General features: G+C 34.5%; 1 protein-coding gene across 15 annotated transcripts in view; it reads right to left on the reverse strand.

Moving 5' to 3' along the window:
• fgfr2 (fibroblast growth factor receptor 2) overlaps positions 1-19,542 on the reverse strand; it is a 127,079-nt gene extending 107,537 nt beyond the window's left edge. For 11 of the 15 annotated variants that reach the window (NM_001442166.1, NM_001442165.1, NM_001442168.1 and 8 more), the window contains 2 exon segments: positions 11,599-11,855; positions 18,993-19,353. In NM_001442166.1, the coding sequence (NP_001429095.1) occupies positions 11,599-11,710 (112 nt within the window). In that variant the 5' untranslated portion in view covers positions 11,711-11,855; positions 18,993-19,353. 15 annotated transcript variants of the gene reach the window in all.
• Positions 19,543-21,728: the final 2,186 nt, after the last annotated feature.

Genomic DNA, 21,728 nt, shown 5'->3' on the forward strand with positions numbered 1-21,728 from the left:
TTGGAACCAATCGAGATTGAGTAAATAATAAGTAAATCTTCATCTTTGTGTGAACTGTTACTTTGAAAAATCTGTAACCATTCATTTACAGTGTTTGTGTTTCTATAAATAGAGTCTGGTATTTTATTTTGGACACAAAAGGAGATACTTGACTATGGAAGTCAGTGGTTACAGGTTATCATCCTTCAAATTATCTTACTTTGTGTTCGACAGAATAAAAGAAACCCATAAAAGTTTGGAACCAATTAAGGGTGAGTAAATAGTAAGTAAATTAATAATAGGTAAATAACTAGGTAATTAACCCACAATGGAAGCCAATGGTTGCAGGTTTCTATCATCTTTCAAAGTATCTTCTTTTGTGTTCAACAGTAGAAAGAAAACCTGGAATTATTGTTTTCCGAAAAACAAGTACTACGCAAATCAATGGTCACCAGTTTCCAGCATTCTTCAAAATATCTCCTTTTGCATTTAAGAGAAGATAGAAACTCATAAAGGTCTACAAAAAGTATTGAAGAAATAAATGATGACAGAATTTTAATTTTTGGGTGTACTATCCCTTTAAGACCCTCTAATCCAGATCCAAGCTGAGCATCTCTTACAGTAGACAACATGAGCGTCTGGGTTGCGAGAGGAAAACCCTTGGGCTAAAAAGACCAAGCGCAAAGAATTGGGGACGATTCTGATTCCGGAAAAAGGAAAAGACATGGAGACACTCGCTTGGATCTCCAGCCAAGGTTTCAAACATCATCAAAGCCCTGTTTGACTGTGTCTAATTCAGTCCAAACCAACAGGGCACACACGCAACACTAAAACACCAGCACAACCCCTCCAATGACAATAAATAAATCACACAATCCAAATAACAATGATCCGAAGCATGCATGTGCGATTTTTCCACATTTTTCCAGCTTGGGCCATACCTCTGGTTCCAACCACAAACCTTATGGGGCGGCAGAGGGGAAGGAGAAAATAAAAGGGCGAAGATCTTCAACTCTATTGTGCTTTAAGCCCTGTCAGATTACATTTGATCCAAGTTTGCTTTCCCACACTTTCACAATGTGTTGTTTTCCGACCTCTCCGAAGTTTTCTACTGCTCTCACTGAGCCCTTATCAGGTCTAAAGAAAAGCAAGGAATGTTCCAAACAAAACCCAACATTGCTTATTTGGATGAAATTAGACTGGGGATGCCACTATTTGTACAGCGGGGAAAATAAGTATTGATCACGTCACTATTTGTCTCAGAAAACATATTTCTAAAGGTGCTGTTGACTTATAATCTACATTATCAGAATGATGAAGTTAAATCAGGGTGGACATTTCAGAATGACAATAATCTAAAACACAGCCAAGGAAACTCGAATGCTTTCAGAGAAAGAAAATCAAGCTGTAGAATGGCCCATCCAATCTCCTGACTTAAATCCTATAGAGAATACACAATAAAGCTCAGGTTTGACCCACAGAACTATCAAGATTTTGACAGTCTGTTGAAGTCTGTTAAAAACTCACACCAGAGCAATGCATGTGACTTCATTCTCCATATGAGAGGCGTATTGTAAAGTATTATAAAGTATATTATAAAGTATTTAATACGCTCCAGTAGTTTAGAACTTTCTCCTTCTGTTTACAAAAAAATTACACAAAAACTCTTTTTTCAGATTTTTTATTTTGTTTTATTTGTATGTTTGTATTGTTTTTTTGTTTGTTTGTTTGTTTGTTTGTTTGTTTGTTTGTTTGTTTGTTTGTTTTTTCCCAAAATCTGCTTTGATTCCATGTCAACAGCTCCTTTAGAACTATTATTCCCAGGAAAAAAATCATGACGTGTCCAATACTTATTTTCCCAGTTGTTCATCGATTCATTTATCAACTAATTCATTGATTATTCAACTAATTTGAACAATTGTTAATTATATTTTAAGAGTTCATATTTGATAAATGGCTTCCATCTGTTTTAGACGCACTTTGGAAAGTAGCATTAAAAAAAAAACATGCAAATGTCGAAATTCACATAAATCATTTCTGAAATACGAGTGAAAAAGATACATTTCGGTTTTAGTGTAAAAGACAAGTTTCCTTAAAAAAGAAAAATAAATCTTTTGGGAACACTTTATTTTGATGGTTCATTGGAGTATTAGTAGACTGTCTGCTTAATGTTTATACTGCTTGTTTAACAAACATTTAACGGACTATAAGGGCCTACTCACACTATACTATCCGACCCGTGCCCAGGCACCTTTCCCGGAAGTGTGAGTGCGCTCACACTGCAAACTTCAGCAAACCTCCTAATTCCTGCAGCACGAGCATTTTATGATTGTTTATGAGCGTCAAAAGTGGCGGATCTGTTATTTGACTGAAATATTTGACTGTGTGTCACTGCATCGTTAACGGCTAAAACAATATAACTAATGAAATCTCCACTGTGCTGAGTGAGAGCGCTTACTGAACAGCGCAGCATCGATGACGTAAGAGTGCCCAGGCCCGAATGTAATGTGAGTGCTTGCCATCGGGGGAGACGGGGGGGGAGACGGGGGGGGGTTGGGGGGTGGTTGGGGTTGGAGGGGTGTGGTGGTTGTTGGGGGTCAAGCGTGCTTTGGACCGGTTCAACGCAACTGTACATAGTGTGAGTACGGCCTAAGAAAGTTTGCAAGTATATGTCAACTTACACTAACCCTAACCCCAACCTAACAGTCTACTTATAATCTAAAGAGAATTAACTGGCATGGCATGAAAATAAGACCATCGAAAAAAAGTGTGACATAACTTTTTTGCCAGCTAAATAAATGGATATTTCACAGTCAAAAGTGGAAAATAACAAGCATCTCACTCAATCATTTTCTTGTCAGCTTAGTCCCTTCATGGGGTATATGCCGAAGTATGCTAGTAGGACTTTTAATTTGCAAGTAACCTGGCTTAAGCTCTTTTGGTGAACTGTATGCCATTGCAAAATCGGCGCGTTTAAGGTCTGTTTTCTTTAAAAAATCAGCGCTCTCCACTGGCTGAGTGATATCCAATATAAAGTGGGTCACAGATTACACAAGAAGCACCGCATTAAACTAGATATTTCCCTGCAATGTCTTAAATATGAACATTTATTTAACCCCAGTATATTCAATGGAGCTTCTGCGCTGATTCTCATGGGTGCATTTGTGTTAACGGCTTTTGTCTCGTTTTACACTTGAGCAACTAAATGAATGCTAAAGTTTATTTAACTGATTGTATTTTAATTACAACATCGATGCTGTAAAAGGAACCACATAAAACAGAAAAAAAAACGTTCACCGGAAGTTTATCAGTATGTTAACAACACTAGCTCGGCATATACCCTATTAAACACAGCGGATGCCCTTCCTCTCACAACCCAACACTGGGAAACACCCATACACTCTTGCATTCACACACATACACTAAAGCCAATTTTGTTTATTCAATTCACCTATAGCGCATGTGTTTGGACTGTTGGGGAAACCAGGAGGAAACCCACGCTAACTGAGAAAGAATATGCAAACTCCACACAGAAATGCCAATTGACCCACCCGGGACTTGAACCAGCAACCTTCTTGCTGTGAGGCGATTGGAGAGGGGTCTGGATGCAGACCTGGTGCAGTGCGATCTGAGCTGCATTCAAAGCTTTTTAATGCGCTCACCTAACCCCACCCCTAACCCTACCCATCACAGTGATGTCACTTAATTCATTTGAGTGCATTGTGTCTGACATTGCATCGCTGAGTGATGCAATCTCAGTTAGCATCATAAAGGCTGCATCCAGATACTATAGGGCGATTGTGCTACCCACTGTGCCACCGTGCCGCCATAACCAACATCTCTTGCAAGCAAAACAAAAGTTTTAACTTACTGAATTAAATATTTTCTAGTTCAGTCTGTTTTTTGACAGAGCTTAGTCATGCTGGAGATTCAAAATACTATGAATTTATATTATTTATGAATTTATGAACTTATTTATCATAAAGATTTTTACAGCGCTTTTCAGGAATTGTCAGATATTTACCGTGGTGTTCATAACAGAGCTAAATGCTTGGAGACTTAGGTTAAATAGCATAATAAACATCATTCCAATATTAACATTTACACACATTAATCTGATTTATAGGCATATTATAAATTACCTGTGTGCATTAAGACTCCAATACTGAACATTTGTTAAGTTAAATGACACTAGTACTAGTTAACTCAGGATTAAAACTGCTGAAGCTTTTATTAATCTTACACTGTAAAAAATAATTCCATAAAATTTACGGTAAAAACCCGGAAGCTGTGGTTGCCAGTACTTTACCGTTAAAAACATGGTACAAACCGTAAAAGTAATTTTTCATTTTTACGGTAAATTACCGTATTTTATTAATTTATGGAGGTAAAATTTCTGTATTTTGAATGATCAACATTTACACATCTTTTGTTACACAGTTAGACACTTTAGCACACCCACATGCAGATGGTGATGAGGGAGTTACATAATGAGCCAATGCTCATCACAATCAACTTTCCGCACAAGCAGAAAAGAGTATCAGCATATAGAAGGTGCTCAGTGTCATTCGCACTGCTACTAAACACCAGTATGGTAACACGCATAAAATTAAAGTCATGAAATAAACATTGTTTATCAACATTAAATGTAACATAAATCTCTAATGTAAATTACTGAGGGGGAAACAACTAAAAAGATCCAAATTAATGTCAACAAAATGCATAAAAAGTTATGTGCCATGCAGGGAATTCTGGGAAAGTCAATTTACGGTTATTCGCCATATATATTAAGGAGACATACCGTTAACCAGGTAACGGATTTGTACTGTAGCATTTTTACTGTTTTTTACCGTTGAAATCACGGCCATTTTTTACAGTGTAGGTGATGTTAGTTTCTGAGTTTATGCCTAATGATGCATTAAAATCCTAGTCTTAACCTGATTACAAGTCATAATTTCATTATAAGTCATTATTTGCAGTATAAAAGGCCTAAAAGTTGTTTTAAACCTTACTAACCCATTAACCCATTAACTAACATTTACTAATGAGACTATTGTCAAGTGTTACCAATTGCACACTATAACCATTTTGCACATGAAACTCTAAACTGCAATCTAAAGCAGCGACTCCTCCCTGAAACACAACCGAACCCTTGGTGGGCTTTTTTTGTGTAATAAGGGCTGTATTTTCCCTCCAGGGGTGGGCGTTCATTGCCAGGTTGTTGTTGTTGTTGTTGAATGGATATATACTGTTGTTTGGTACATGTTTAGCACAACCCCCTGCAAGTGTTCAGCTACTTGGGTTGCATCTGCACAACAAGAAAACTGGTATGGTTAACGCTCTCCACCTTTCACCAAAACCTCTGAGCCTATCCCCATCACATGACTTCAGCCACTTAATCCTCCGTCACATGATCTCATCATATGATAGGAGAGAAAAGTGCAAATCGTCTTACAAAGTCCCACAATATAGAGCACTCAGCGTTAGAAGACGAATGAAAGTGAAGCATCTGACTTTGGACAAAAGATGTCTGGCTGCAGAATGTAGTGCAATATTGCGCAATAGAACCTCTTTTGTATTTAAGACATTAAGCGAGGCTGTACACTTAAAGGAACAGTTTTTTTGGTTTTTCCAATCTTGGGTAGTTTCAAACATGTTCATTTCTATGGAAAGCAAGTTTTAAAGCAATTCAATTTTATTTAATGCAATGTAAAAAAAGTGCATAGTCATCTCATTTCAACCAACTCAATAAAACTGGCTAAAATGTTACGTTAAAGTTTGTAAAACTAAACAACTTGACTGAAACCCTAACTTAAAAGAAATTAAAACATTTGTTGTAATGAATTTTTGTCAACGCCTTCTCCTCCATCTTACCCCAGACATGCTCAATAATGTTTACTTCTGGTGACTGGGCTGGCCAATCCTGGAGCACCTTAAGCTTCTTTTCTTTTAGACTATACTTTTGTCAGGTAGTGTGTATACAATAATCATCTGAGAAATGTTTTATTTCACCCAAATTCCTGATTTTTCCCAAGACTTCGATTTAGGGCTGGGCAATATGACAAAAATACCACATCAACTATATATGTCTTCTTATATCCAGATAACGACATATAGTACGATATGGTACCATTTCTGTAAATTCAATCAATTAATAATGTATGACAACATATAATGTAATTATAACACACTGACAACATTGAAAGGAATTACTGTTTAAACATTCACTCATTTTCTTTTCAGCTTAGTCCAAAAGATGTCTGGCTGCAGAATGTAGTGCAATATTGCGCAATAGAACCTCTTTTGTATTTAAGACATTAAGCGAGGCTGTACACTTACAGGAACAGTTTTTTTGGTTTTTCCAATCTTGGGTAGTTTCAAACATGTTCATTTCTATGGAAAGCAAGTTTTAAAGCAATTCAGTTTTATTTAATGCAATGTAAAAAAGTGCATAGTCATCTCATTTCAACCAACTCAATTAAACTGGCTAAAATGTTACATTAAAGTTTGTAAAACTAAACAACTTGACTGAAACCCTAAATTAAAAGAAATTAAAACATTTGTTGTATTGAATTTTTGTCATATAAATTTTACAGTTTGTCAAAAAACTGATTTTTTTTATTATTTATTCAATCTTGGGTTGTTCCAAACTCTTTTATTTCTATTGAAAGCAAGTTTTAAAGCAACTCATTTTCATTAAATGCACTGTAAAAAATGCCTTAGATTTTATAGTTGAATCAAATTAACTGTTCTAGTCATCTCAACTCAACCAACCCGGCTAAAAATATTACGTTAAACTTAAACAAATTAGCTGAATCCTAACCCTGACCCTAACCTAGAATAAAGTAAAAACATTTGTTGTAATGACTTTTTGTCATTTTGACTTTTTTTCTTTTTTAAATAATCCCCAAATTATGTTTAACAGAGCAAGGAAATTTTCACAGTGTGTCTGATAATATTTTTTCTTCTGGAGAAAGTTTTATTTGTTTTATTTCGGCTAGAATAAAAGCAGTTTTTATTTTTTTTAAATAATTTTAAGGTTAATATTATTAGCCCCTGTAAGCTATATATTTTTTCGACTGCCAACTGAACAAACCATTGTTATACAGTAAGTTGCCTAATTACCCTAACCTGCCTAGTTAACTTAATTAACTTAGTTAAGCATTTAAATGTCATATTAAGCTGTATAAATGTATCTTAAAAAATATCTAGTAAAATATCATGGCAAAGATAAAATAAATCAGTTATTATAAATGAGTTATTAAAACTATTATGTTTAGAAATGGGCTGAAAAAAAATCTGCTCTCTGTTGAAAAGAAATTGGGGATGAAAATAAACAGGGGGCTAATAATTCAGGGTTTTTTTTTTTGTTTGTTTGTTTGTTTGTTTGTTTCAAACATGATTATATTTAATAACAATAACTTTAAAAAAAAATCACTTTTAAAGTGATTTATTTTCATTCAATGCACTGTAAAAAAGAGTGTATATTACATTGTATATTACAATTAGTACATGTGTATATTACATTGTATATTATGTATTAAATGTAATTAATTATGATGTATTACATTGTATATTACATTTACATGTCTATATTACATTTAGTCATTTAGAAGACACTTTCAAGGGCTGATAAAGGCTAAAAGGGCATAAGAAAAAAGTGCAAAGATTCTTCCAAATCTAACAAAGTCATACAGTTATTTAATGACCTTTGGGTGTGTAAACAGTTTTTTTTTTGGTGGGCATGTATGGACCTCTTTTAACCCTGAGGTCAAAGGGCATCTGGACAGTGTTAGTTTGGGGGTGGGGTGGATACTTCTAGTGATTGTGTTTGACAACCCTTTAATTAACATAGTGATTAAAGCCAGAGGAACAAAAGGAGACTTATCTAACACAACAGGCAATGTTACCTACTTGCCCACACGTAGTGGGCCACTATTACACTATAACAAAGTAGAAAAATCACCCTAATAATCACTACTAATGGTGCACTGTGGCAAATTAAGACCAAAATACGCAACTAAGCCAAAGAACCAAATAAAATGACTGTGGAATGAGTTAGAACGAAGACATTGATAAACCACATCCCTTTAAAAGGAAATCAGAAAACCTCCAAAAAAAGAGAGAGAGAGAATCTCATTTGAGCTCAAATCTGAAAGCAAATACGGTTTATTTTCTTCCCAAACAAACTAATATGGGTTGGTTTTGCGTCTGCATGCCAAGCTAGCAGGTATGTGTGTGGTCCTCAACTCCGAACAACATTAAACTCAGACAGATGGAGAGAGAGAGAAAATATGGGGGGAGAAAGGAAAAGAGACGTTACGAGTGGAACCACAAAAATCCTAAAAACGACTCTTCTGAAAAGAGCTGTTGTGAGTATAGCACATGCGAAATAATTCCATACATTATAAAACCCCGGGGCTTACAGTTCAAAGACGCCAGATATATGCTTCAACCACTTTCCCCACATAATTATCAGAGTTTCAAAAGACGTGCTCCATGCTAAAGAAGTACTTCCTAGGGTTCGCATTCAGCAACTCGTAAAACCTAAAAAACCACACTTCACTGCAAACCAGCACCTCCTCAGCTTTCCTGGCTGTCTTGAACACAAGCGTTTATGAAAAGTCAGATCTCATAAATCTGCACTAACTTATGATCCACGGAACAGGAATCAGGAATCCTACATATCACGAAAAATATACACACTACCTGACAAAAGTCTTGTCGCCTATCCAAGTTTTAGGGACATCAAATAATAAATAATGATTCTAGGTGATCATTTGGTCTTAGAAGTGGCATATATTAAAGGCAAAGGCCTCTAGATGACGCTTATTTTACCAAAATAAAATATGATCATGGCTTTATTTTTAATGATTTCATTAGGACAGTAAGGTCTGACTTGTCTTAGACAAACGTCTTGTCAGTTAATAGAAATAATGTCCAGTATAGAATATAAAGTCATGCTGCAGTGCAAACAGAGTGAATATTGTGTCTGACTCCATCATGAGCTTGGAGGACTGCATCCATACATCTCTGCACTGACTCAAATCACTGATTAATAAAGTCATCTGGAATGGCAAAGCAAGCGTTCCTGCAGGACTCCCAGAGTTCATCAGGATTCTTTAGATTCATCTTCAACGCCTCCTCCTCCATCTTACCCCAGACATGCTCAATGATGTTTATGTCTGGTGACTGGGCTGGCCAATCCTGGAGCACCTTAAGCTTCTTTTCTTTTAGACTATACTTTTGTCAGGTAGTGTGTATACAATAATCATCTGAGAGATGTTTTATTTCACCCAAATTCCTGATTTTTCCCAAGACTTTGATTTAGGGCTGGGCAATATGACAAAAATACCACATCCAGTATATATGTCTTCTTATATCCAGATAACGAAATATATTACGATATGGTACCATTTCTGTAAATTCAATCAATTAATAATGTATGACAACATATAATGTAATAATAATGCACTGACAACATTGAAAGGAATTACTGTTTAAACATACACTCATTTTCTTTTCAGCTTAGTCCCTGTATTATTTTGGGGTCGTCACAGCAGAATGAACCGCCAACTTATCTAGCACGTTTTTATGCAGCAGATGCCCTTCCAGCCGCAACCCATCACTGGGAAACACTCATTCGCACACCCACTTATACACTACGGTCAATTTTAGCATACCTAATTCACCTGTACCACGTCTTTGGGGAAAACTTGAGCACCCGGTGGAAACCCATGTCAGGACGGGGAGAACATGCAAACTCCGTACAGAAATGCCAACTGACTCAGCTGAAGCTTGAACCAGCGACCTTCATTCTGTGAGGCTAAAGTGCTACCCACTGCACCACCGTGCCACGGAGCACTTTTAAACTAATGTTAAATATGGAAAATAATTAAACCAATATGATAAACAGAACTTAAAATGACGTTTTCAGATACAAAGTTTAAAGTTTATGAGATGGATTGTTGGTGTATGGGTTTTGGCCAGATTGGGTAACCATATATGAACAAAGGAAAACTAAGACTAGTTTAAAAAAGATTTAAGACCTACAGCACAATATTTCAGGCCTAAAATTTAGATTTTGGGTTGAAGGTATTTTAAGACTTTTAAAAACTCGGCGGAAACCCTGATAAACAATAGAGTTTTAAATTTGTCAATGTGATATCATCATATTGCACAGCCCTACTTCCCCCAATAACAACACAAAATTTACACACATACAGTTGAAGTCAGCATTATGATGATGAGGATAATGATGATGATGAAACATAAAAGTTTGTCATGTACACAATCAAAAAATATTGCTTAAGGGGGCGAATAATTTTAGTATATATCATATTGCACTATATATCGCAGTATATATCATATTGCACAGTATATAATATATATCATACTGCACAGCCCTACTTCCCCCGGTAACAAAAAAAAATATACACACATGTAGTTGAGGTCAGCATTATGATGATGAGGATGATGATGATGATGATGAAACATAAAAGTTTGTTATGTAGACTTGTAGATCAAAAAAATGTTGCTAAAGGGGGTGAATAATTTTAGTATATATCATATTGCACAGTATATATATCATATATCATATCGCACTATACATTGCAGCATATATCATATTGCACAGTATATAATATATATCATATCGCACTATATATTGCAGTATATATCATATTGCACAGTATATAATATATCATATTGCACTATATATTGCAGTATATATCATATTGCACAGTATATAATATATCATGTTGCACTATATATTGCAGTATATATCATATTGCACAGTATATAATATATCATATTGCACTATATATTGCAGTATATATCATATTGCACAGTATATAATATATCATGTTGCACTATATATTGCAGTATATATCATATTGCACAGTATATAATATATATCATATTGCACTATATATTGCAGTATATATCATATTGCACAGTATATAATATATCATATTGCACTATATATTGCAGTATATATCATATTGCACAGTATATAATATATCATATTGCACTATATATTGCAGTATATATCATATTCCACAGTATATAATATATATCATATTGCACTATATATTGCAGTATATATCATATTGCACAGTATATATCATATTGCACTATATATTGCAGTATATATCATATTGCACAGTTTATAATATATATAATATCATATTGGACAGCCCTACTTCCCCCAATAACAACCAAAAATTTATGCACATACAGTTGAAGTCAGAATTATGATGATGATGATGATGATGATGATGATGAGACATAAAAGTTAGTCATGTAGACAATCAAAAAAAAAAAAAACTTAAGGGGGCTAATAATATTGACCTTAAAATGATTTTTTTCTTTCATTCTAGCCGAAATAAAACAAATAAGACTTTCTCCAGAAGAAAAAATATTATAGGAAATACTTTTAAAAATTCCTTGCTCAGTTAAACATCATTTAGAAAATATTTGAAAGAAATTCACAGGAGGTCTAATAATTTTGACTTCAACTATAGGTGCAGCTTGATTTCATAGTAACTAAACAGCATCTTTAAGCAGCAGCAGTTGTGATTTCTTAAAGTAGCATCTTCCATCGCTCAAATGTCTTACCTTCAGGTGCAGATGTATTCACCAAGTCAATCTTCAATGACGGCCGTGCCACAGATACCGTTGCCAGGGTCATTAGCAGGAGAGCACCCAGAAGCCACCCTCGGGCGAACATCCCATCAGTGGTGGGCGTGTCTCCACATCCCCCCCTCCTCCTCGGCCTCCCCCTGGACACGGATCCCATCTGAGGGGCTCCACCCAACCATCAACTGCAGGCTGTACGGTCGGTCACTCACTGGAATTCCCACCAATCACCTGGGCTGAAGATGGATGACAGATCAAGGGGTCACCCAGGAGAAAATGAGAAGGTTTAGACACTTAGAAAAGACTGTAACCACGCATACAATGTAAAAAAAAAATAAAAAACATCGTTTTTTTAGTTTTTTAGTTTTTTCATCTCAACTGATGACTGTAGAGAATACAGAATATAGAATTAAACTGACTTAAAATATTAAGTTAAACTTTGTGTATCTTAAAAAATTGTTAAAACTGATTAAATTATTAAAATTATGAATTAATTTAACAAATAAAATTAATTTGCAAGTAACAAAAAATTGTTGTCATGACATTTTGTCTTAGTATTTTTAGTGTATACGCAAACTATAAAACATCAAACTATAGCAAACCCTCAACTCAAAAAAATTCAAAACAAATCATATTAATAAATATTGCTGCATTGCAAAAAAATGACATGATAAATTAGTCATGACAGCAGATGTTTTTAGTTTGTAACTTATTAAACTAAGTTTATCATGTTTAAACTTAATTTTTATAAATTTTGCAAGCTGATTTAGTCAACACAGGCTCATTCTGAAAACGTAGTCCCAGTGGACGTTTCTGGAGACCGCGAATTACGTAACAGGAGGTACATATGGCTGCATTTAATTTTTTTAAGCGAACGTGTTGTTTACGTCAGCGGACTTGAGACGCAGCGAGAAGTTGTCCACGATGACGATGACCGGGTTCGAGCCAGGGAAAGAGCGGTTCCAAAGATCAGGTAAGACAAAAACAGAATCCAAAAAATAAAATGAAAAAGTGTACAACAGGGTGAGAATGTGGTAAAATCTGAAAACATGGCAAAAATCAGACGAGGCCTTTTCTTTTTCTGGACGGCTTTTGTAAACCGTTGGTTGGGTTTAGGGAATTAAGCCGATGGGCAGGTCAATCGATTGACTCGTTGCCCAGTCAATCATTCAGACAGACATTTGAGAGACATTTGAGATACAAAAAAGCGTACACTGCGCCCCTTGCGGATTCGCAAAAATATATATCTCCTGAGACGTATTTTACAGTCTCCAGAAACGTCCACAGGATTAAGCCTGAGCCTGAGTTGGATTTAATTAATTTAAACATACTACATGTTCAATAAACTAATAACGTTACTTTGATTCAGCTCAAAAATTTAAGAATTTAAGGCAATCAGGATTTGTTTTGTTTTTAACAGTGTGCCTATTTTTTGTTGAATCAACTAAACTTTCCACGTTGTCTCAACAAACAAAATAGAATATAGAATAAAAACTAACGAAAAATATTATCAAGTAAAACATTGTTTATTCATTCATTATTTTTTTGGCTTAGTCCCTTTATTAATATGGGGTCGCCACAGGGGAATGAACCACCAGTAATTAAACATTGTAAAACTGAAAAAAAAATTGTTTACTTAATTATTATAGATTATATTTTTATTGTTAAACTTAGGTAATCAAATTTGAAGTATCAAAAAAATGTCATGAATTTTTTTTTTTAATATTGTTACACAAACCATAAAAAACGTAGCATGAACCTAAAATTTCTAGTCTCAACTAGGGCTGCACAATATATCGTTTCGGCATCAATATCGCAATGTTATCATTCATAATAGTCACATCATGAGTATACGCAATACTGAGTCTGTATTAAAATTTATCATTTTGAAAGTGTTTTTTTGAGGCCTGTGACTGTGTGAGGGTTTTAAAAGCATTCAGGCAGAACAAACTGTAACTTTGACAAATTATTACGAATTCAGTTTATTGAGTTGTTAATAAAAAAAAGATTATGCAGTTTTATTTTACATGTGACTATTCTATTACAGTATACTTGAATACAAATCGACAAATCGACAATAAAACGCTGTTTATTTAATTAGTATACTGTTCTATATTAAATGTATCTATGCTTGTAGATTTTTTCTCGTATTTTATGCATGTGCACTCCCCTACAGAATCATCCTAATCAATCTAAAATTATAAATTCTTTCCAAATAGTTATTCAACAAATCTAGTGAAATTTTATTCTTATCACTATATATATCGTAGAAAAAAAAAATATCGCAATCTTAGAAGTTTCCAGCATCGTGCAGCTCTAATCTGTACTTTATTTTGACGGTCCCTATTGCACATTTTTTTGACTATAATAAGATTAAAACAATTAGACAACACACAAAATCTTGCTGCCTTTCTTGTTGTATCATCTGAACTTTCCTAGTCAATGTTGTCAAATTTGTTATTAAGGTAATAAAAATATTGTCGTCATGACGTTTTGTCATAACACTGAACTCATAAAATGTGAAAAATAGAATAAAATAAATCCTCATCATAATAATAATAATCTTCTTGCTGCATACATTTTTTAGTTGAGTCAACTGAACTTTCTTGGCCATCTCAATTTACAGAATATAATACAGAATACAGACTTAAAATATTAAGTTAAACTAAGCGTAAATAAAAAAAACTGATTTTAAGTTTTAAAAATTAAAGTAACAAAAACTAATTTTCATAGCATTTTTACAGTGCACCACTAAACACTGTAAAAGCACCACTAAACTCATTCATTCATTCCTTCATGTGAAAATCACATCATTCATTCATTCATTCATCCTCTTTCAGATTAGTCCCTTTATTAATCAGGGATTGTCACAGCGGAATGAACCACCAACTTCTCCAGCATATGTTTTACACAGTGGATGATTTTCCAGCCACAATTCAACACTGTGAGAACATGCAAACTCCACACAGAAATGCCAACTGTCCCAGCCGGCATTTATTAAGACTCGAACCAGCGACCTTCTTGCTGTGAGGTGATTGTGCTACCCACTGCGCCACCGTGATGCCACTAAACTCATGAAATATTAAAGAAATCGTTATAATAATAATAATCTTGCTGCCTAAAGTTTTTGTTGTTAAATCAACTTAACTTTCCTAGTCATCAACTTACAGAATAGGATATTAAGATATTAAAGACTAAAAATAACTGATAAGACATTGTATTATATTAATATCATCTTAAATTGTGTGCAAATTTTACATTTTGTGCAAGATTAGATGAAAATATATCAAATTATAACAATTAAAGTAACTTTTTTTTCATATTTACATTGTACACACAAACCATAAAACCTTCAACCCTAGCAACACTGAACTTATAACATGTAAAAGAAATCATTATAATAATAATAATGCTGCCTACTTTTTTAGTTGAATCTACTGAAATATTACTAAACTAAAAATACTCAAAATAATAAGACTAAAATATTAGGTTAAATGTTTGTGTAACTTAAAATAGTTGAAACCTGATTAAGTTAAAATTAAAGTAACAAATCATAATAATAATAATCTTGCAGCCAAAAGTTTTTGTTGTTGAATCAACTTAACTTTCCTGATCATCTCAACTTAGAGAATAAGATATTAAAGACTAAAAGTAAATGATAAGACTTTAATATTTTATATCATTTTAAATTTTGTGCAAATGTTACATTTTGTGCAAAATTAGATGAAAATTTATTAAATTATTACAATAAAGTAAAAAAATCATATTTACTGTACATTATATACAAAAATCATAAAACCTTCAATCCTAACAACACTGAACTTATAACATGTAAAAGAAATCATTGTAATAATAATATTGCTGCCTACTTTTTTTTGTTGAATCTACTGAAATATTTCTAAACTAAAAATACAAAAAAAATATTAAGACTAAAAATATTAGGTTAAATGTTTGTGTAAATTAAAATTGTTCAAACTTGATTAAGTTAATCAAATTAAAGTAGGAACTTATATACTTTAAAAAATATAATATTAATAATAATAATAATAATAATAATAATAATAATCTTGCTGCCTAAAGTTTTTGTTGTTAAATCAACTTAACTTTCTAAGTCATCTCAACTTACAGAATAAAATATCAAAATAGTAAAGGCTAAAATTAAATGATGAGACTCATTATTATATTAATAGTATATTTTGTGCAAAAATAGATAAAAACCTGATTAAGTTATTAAAATTAAAGTAACAAAAATCATTATTACCATCACATTTTATCATAGGAATCTTTTACAGTGTATACACAAACCATAAAACCTCCAACCAGCATGAACTCAAGCCTGAATATTTTGGTATCACTTTAATTTGGTCCCTATTGCACATTTTGTTGACTACAATTTACATCGCAGCTACATGCCAACTTATTCTCATTAGAGTATCAGTCAACTGTCTGCTTAATATCTGCTGACATTACTCCACCAACACATTTAACTGACTATAAGAAACTTTGCAAGTACACGTCACAAACCCTAACCTAACAGTCTTATACTCTAATGAGAATTAGTTCACATGTAGTTTCAATGTAACTTAAATTCAACAAACGTGTGGCTCATCAAAGTAAAGTGATAGCAATTTTTCAAATTAGCTGAAGCATGACCTTAAAGACAGTGCGTAGGCCTTGACTCATGAAAGAGATGATAACTAAAGGGCCACATGTCAAAATGCTGTTAAACGAGCCTTGCCACAAACATACCAAAGCTGTGATGCTTTCTACTATCTAACACCTACACACTACACCCGACACACACCTTCATCAGCGTCTGCAATCTTTGGTTATAGACTTTATAAAGACTAATAATCACCCTATTAGAGCAAATAACAATGGTTTGTTTACTGTTTTTTATACATGTATGCATCTTGACAGAGACATGTAAGCATCTAAAGGGATAGTTCCCTCAAAAATGAAAGTTCTGCCATCACTTACTCACTTGTTCAAACCTATTTGAGCTTATTCTGTTGAACACAAAAGGAGATATTTTGAAACATGTTGGTAGCTGGCATCCACTGACTTCCACTGTGATTTTTTCCAACTATGGAAGTTGATGGGTGACCGAAACCAGCATTTGTCAAAATATCTTCATTTCGGTTCAACGGAAGACTCATAAATGTTTAAAACCACATGAGGGAGAATAAAAGATGAGGTATTTTTCATTTTCAGGTGAACTATCCCTTTACAATTCATTGTCTGTCTGTCTGTCTGTCTGTCTCTGCACATTACTTGCATTTACAACATGGCAGTGTAGTACTGATTTACTTAATGAAAAAGGCGATTTCTAACGTGAGTAGGAATCAAAAACGCGGGAATCACGCGATCATGCGCAAATCACTCTCTGGAGATCTTTGCGAGTAAAAGCGGTATCAATCCGCAAGTACAGCGAGTACTTACAGCAAGTTTTAATGCGTATGAGATGATTGACAGGTCCTCTGCAGTATTTACTCGAGCTTATACAGTAAGAGGTGAGCAAATGCGGGGTTTGGTGCTGTAAATGTTCGGATTTAAAGCATTCGTTTCTGATCATTGAAAATGAACAGGTGTGGTAATTAATGCACTGATGTGTGCAATACTTCACACATACTGGGGTTGTGATTCCATTCAATTGCTTTACTGTCGGAAAAAATCAAATATAGGCTGGCATCCCATTGCATGCTAAACTACACTGCAAGCAGATTCTGAAATTTCGGTCAACTACATGCTAATTAGTGTTTATAAGGCATAAAATATGCTTCCAAATATGCACTTCTAGACAATGTGATGTCACTGTTGTGTGGAGAAACTAATAAGAAGCTATTGCTCTCTTACAAATTAATAGGAAAACTCATTAAACTAAAAGCAAATGTTCTCAAAGTTTATAGTCCATCCATCTCTGAAACTGAGGTATCAGAATCATCTCTAAGTTTCACATCTGTGCCTATAGCTTCAGATGTTGTTCATGTACAATTTCCGACTATGAAACTCTTATTTAGGATAATTCAGATATACTTGAAGGCAGAACTTGAAATCGCGGGACGCATTTTGCGCGTGCTGGAGGGGCACGGCGTTTATCACCGCCAGGGCTTCCCGGGTTCTACATAAGCATTATTTTCAATAACATTTCTTAATGCAATGCATGACGTCAGCTTTGAAGAACTTTTCACTCAAATGCATGGTTTTAGACAACTCTCTTCATTTATTTCATTTCATTTAGGCTATTTAGTTCAATCTGAAGGCGCTAATCAGCATCCATTCACATTCAAATCAGCAGACACAGAAGGGATTTACGGTTCATGCAAAGAAAACACTGATGTTCCACTGGAATCAGCTGCACTGCGTTCTTTGATTACATTTCAATTGTTGTTTAAACCTAATGTCGGTCCTTTATTGCAACCGCAATGAGTTTATCATGATTTTATTACTGAAGTCTAACTAGATCACTTTGTGAACGGCCAGATTTTATCATTATCAACTCTAATCAGTATTTAAATTATGATTAAAGTTAATTATTGCTAGATGGGTTCTTTTTTTCAACACGAAGATTTCCAAAAGTTTATATCTAGGCAAGGCAATGCAAAACACACTTTTTACCATGCCAAAATAAACTGTATCCAGATAGCAAGACAGAAATGAAGATAATTGCGAGGACTGTGATAAAGGGACAGTTTTTTTTTTTGTAAAAGTAAAACAACAGGTAGGCCTATTACGGTAAAAACACCAACAAAAAAATCGGTTGCTCTTTTAATTCGAATCGGAATTTAGATTTGAGGGTTCTAAATGTGAACGGCTGTGAAATGTGAATTATCACAGTATGCTGTAAATGCATTGTAATCCTCCTTTTTTAAATAACGACACTGAATTAAGATAAGGAACAAAACAGTTGTGGTGATTTGGGTTGGATTTATCAGTTTTATCTTTGAACTATACAGTAATGCACATATAACATATTTTATGAATATTTGTTTTTAGATTAGCATTGCATCTTTAATTTCCCATTCAGTTTAAAGGCTGATTAATCTTTTTTTCACAGTGCAAGTAATTTGATCTGCTTTCATGAAACAGAAATTAATATTTTAACATTAATCATGTAATTAAAAAAGAAAGAAAGAAACATGCATATGTATCAAGTCAAAATATTACGTCAGATAACCCAAAAGAACCACTTCTGATCATAAAATAAAGTTTTGTTATTTGCAGTTAAGTGCACAACTTTCCCAATTTGTTACCAATAAATTGCAAATTCGTGGGCACTAATTGCGTATTTTAATTTTCACCCCTAAAAACTTTTTAAGTTGCATTAATAAAAAGGCTAAATATACGTGCTAAAAGAAACACGAGCAACTTACAGAAAAAGAGCAGACAGCGAATTTCAGGATCCGCATATAAACAGGGAGCTCATGGGCCGAATCCAGACAGGAATGCGACCAAAACTATTCCCTATTCCCAAATCCAACAAGACACCGACGACAGGCTCGCATGCCAGCAGCGACCCACAGATAGTATCCGTTCGTGTTTGTGTAAATCCTTCAAGAGGGAAAAAAGTGACGCGTTCCAGAAACTTTTTTTCGTTTTTCGTCCGCGAACCCTGTATTTGAGTCTTCAGCAGGACGCGCTGCAGCCTTCAGCTATACCCGAGAACAAACACGGAATAAAACATCCATCCCAAAATACACATCCAGTGACATGAGCGCAGTCTCTGAGGATACTGGCCGTACTCGGACGCTTTGTCGGGTTTACGGAGATTTTTTTCACTCTCTCTCTCTCTCTCTCTCTCTCTCTTTCCAACCCCTTGAAGAAATGTCACTCCCCCCTGAAACTCGAGACGTTTCCTGGCTGATAGTTTTTGGACTCGGTCTTTCTCCTCCAATCACAGCCCTCAGAGCTCCGGCTCCTCCGAGCAACTCAACCAGTTCTGCGCAATCCTGCAAAGTTTGTCCGGAACTGGGGTCTCCCTTTCTCCCTCCGCCTCCACACCACCTCCAGTGCGCTAGCATGCCATTGATTCACTGCAACAGCGCCACTTAGTGGCTGTTAACCTGTTTTTAACCCTTTGGGGGTCTCCGAGACCCCCGGGGCCTTTTAAATTGCATACATACTTGGGCCATGACACTTTCCATTTCACGGATTTAAGGTTTTCAAACTTTCCATCACACAAAGAATGCGTGTGAGCGTTTATGTTGTATTGCTACATCACAGGGTTACAACGATACATGCTGCTGAAATATAGCCTAGGTCAGTGGTTTTTCATCAAGTACCACCTCAGAAAAAAAGTTGTCTTTGCAAGTACCACCATAATGAGTAGTATTGAAATACAGTAGTGTATTAGGTCCAGTAAAGCAGCTGAGGCTCTGTACAGTTCAAAAACAAGCCGTATTAGTTCCTAATATTAAGAACATTTAAATTAAATGTGCTTTTTAAAGTTAAAAGTGGTTAGTTACTGTTCTTAAAAAGTAAAAAAAAAAAAAAACTCCATGTTTATCAGCACCTGGACCTTATGAATATAGGCTTTATGTCATCATATTCATATATAAATCATTTTTGATCATTTATTTAAATTTATGTGGCATGTGCTTATGGCATATTTGATTCATCCACGTACCTCAAGAAGGAAGCCCACATACCACTAGTGGTACTTGTACCACAGTTTGAGAACCACTGGCCTAGATGTTTTGTTTCTAAACAAAATAGTCATTAAATCATAAAGTCATAGAGTGCAAAACTTTCTTTTTTATATAAAAAGAATAGCTCAATATATTTAATATTAATATTTTAGTGTTTCATATATTTTAATTTGTTTGTATAGTCTATCATCAATCAATCAATCAATCAATCAATCAATCAATCTATCTATCTGTCTGTCTGTCTGTCTGTCTGTCTCTCTGTCCGTCCGTCCGTCCGTCCGTCCGTCCATCCGTCTGTCTGTCTGTCTGTCTGTCTGTCTGTCTGTCTGTCTGTCTGTCTGTCTGTCTGTCTGTCTGTCTGTCTATCTATCTATCTATCTATCTATCTATCTATCTATCAATCACATAAAGAATGCATGTAAATGTTTATATTGTATTGCTACATCTCAAGATTATTCAGCAATGCATGCTGCTGAAATATAGCCTACATATTTTGTTTCTAAACATAAACACAGTTAACAGATTTAAGATTGTTCTTGTTGACAAGTCTAACAAAACAAAGAAAAAGTCATTGAGTGCATAACTGTCTTTTTATATAAAGGAATTGCTCAATATATAACAAATCAAATCACTTTTATTGTCACACACACACACACACACACACACACACACACACACACACACACACACACACACATATATATATATATATATATATATATATATATATATATTTTTTTTTTTTAGGCATTTTTTCACCTTTACTATGATAGGACAGTAGAGATTTCAGACAGGAAAGCATTGGGAGTAGAGAGAGAGGGGTAGGATCAGCAAAGGACCACTAGCTGGGAATCGAACTCGGGTCACCGTGAGCACGTCAGTGCTATATGTCAGCACAAAGTACCACTAGGCTATTGGCGCCGACCTCAGTATATTTTAATATTAATACTTCAGTGTATCTTTATTCTGTTATAGTTTTTCTCAGTGGCTTTCGTGCATTTCTCACAACACTATTTACATTTGCACAACAGTTAATGCATTTCTCAAAACAGTTAGTAATTTGTGCACATCATAGTAGCAGTTTCTCATTCCTTCCAACACATTGCAGATGCTTTTGGACATGCATCAACTGCTTTCACACGACTCTCTGCTGCTTATAATATTATCATTTGCTTATGTCATGTCAGTCAAAATGAGCTAAACCTGTGAATGCTGAATAGTCATTAAATATAAAACTAATAGTCCTCATTTCAATTACTCGAGTCACTACATACAAAAATGTTGAACTAGTTGTCAAAATCTGTCAAGCAAATTTTATGCAAAATGTTTAATCTTTATTTTTCCTGAAAAAGTCTTCTAAATTGAACAATTTGATAAATGGTTTACAGACCTGTGTATGTTGTAGGTTCAGTTTCAATATGTACTGCAATATTGTTTACAGTTGTGCTCAGTTCTACCCAA

This window comes from Danio rerio, chromosome 13 (genome assembly GCF_052040795.2).
Source record: "Danio rerio strain M-AB ecotype USA chromosome 13, GRCz13ab, whole genome shotgun sequence".
NCBI lineage: Eukaryota > Metazoa > Chordata > Actinopteri > Cypriniformes > Danionidae > Danio > Danio rerio.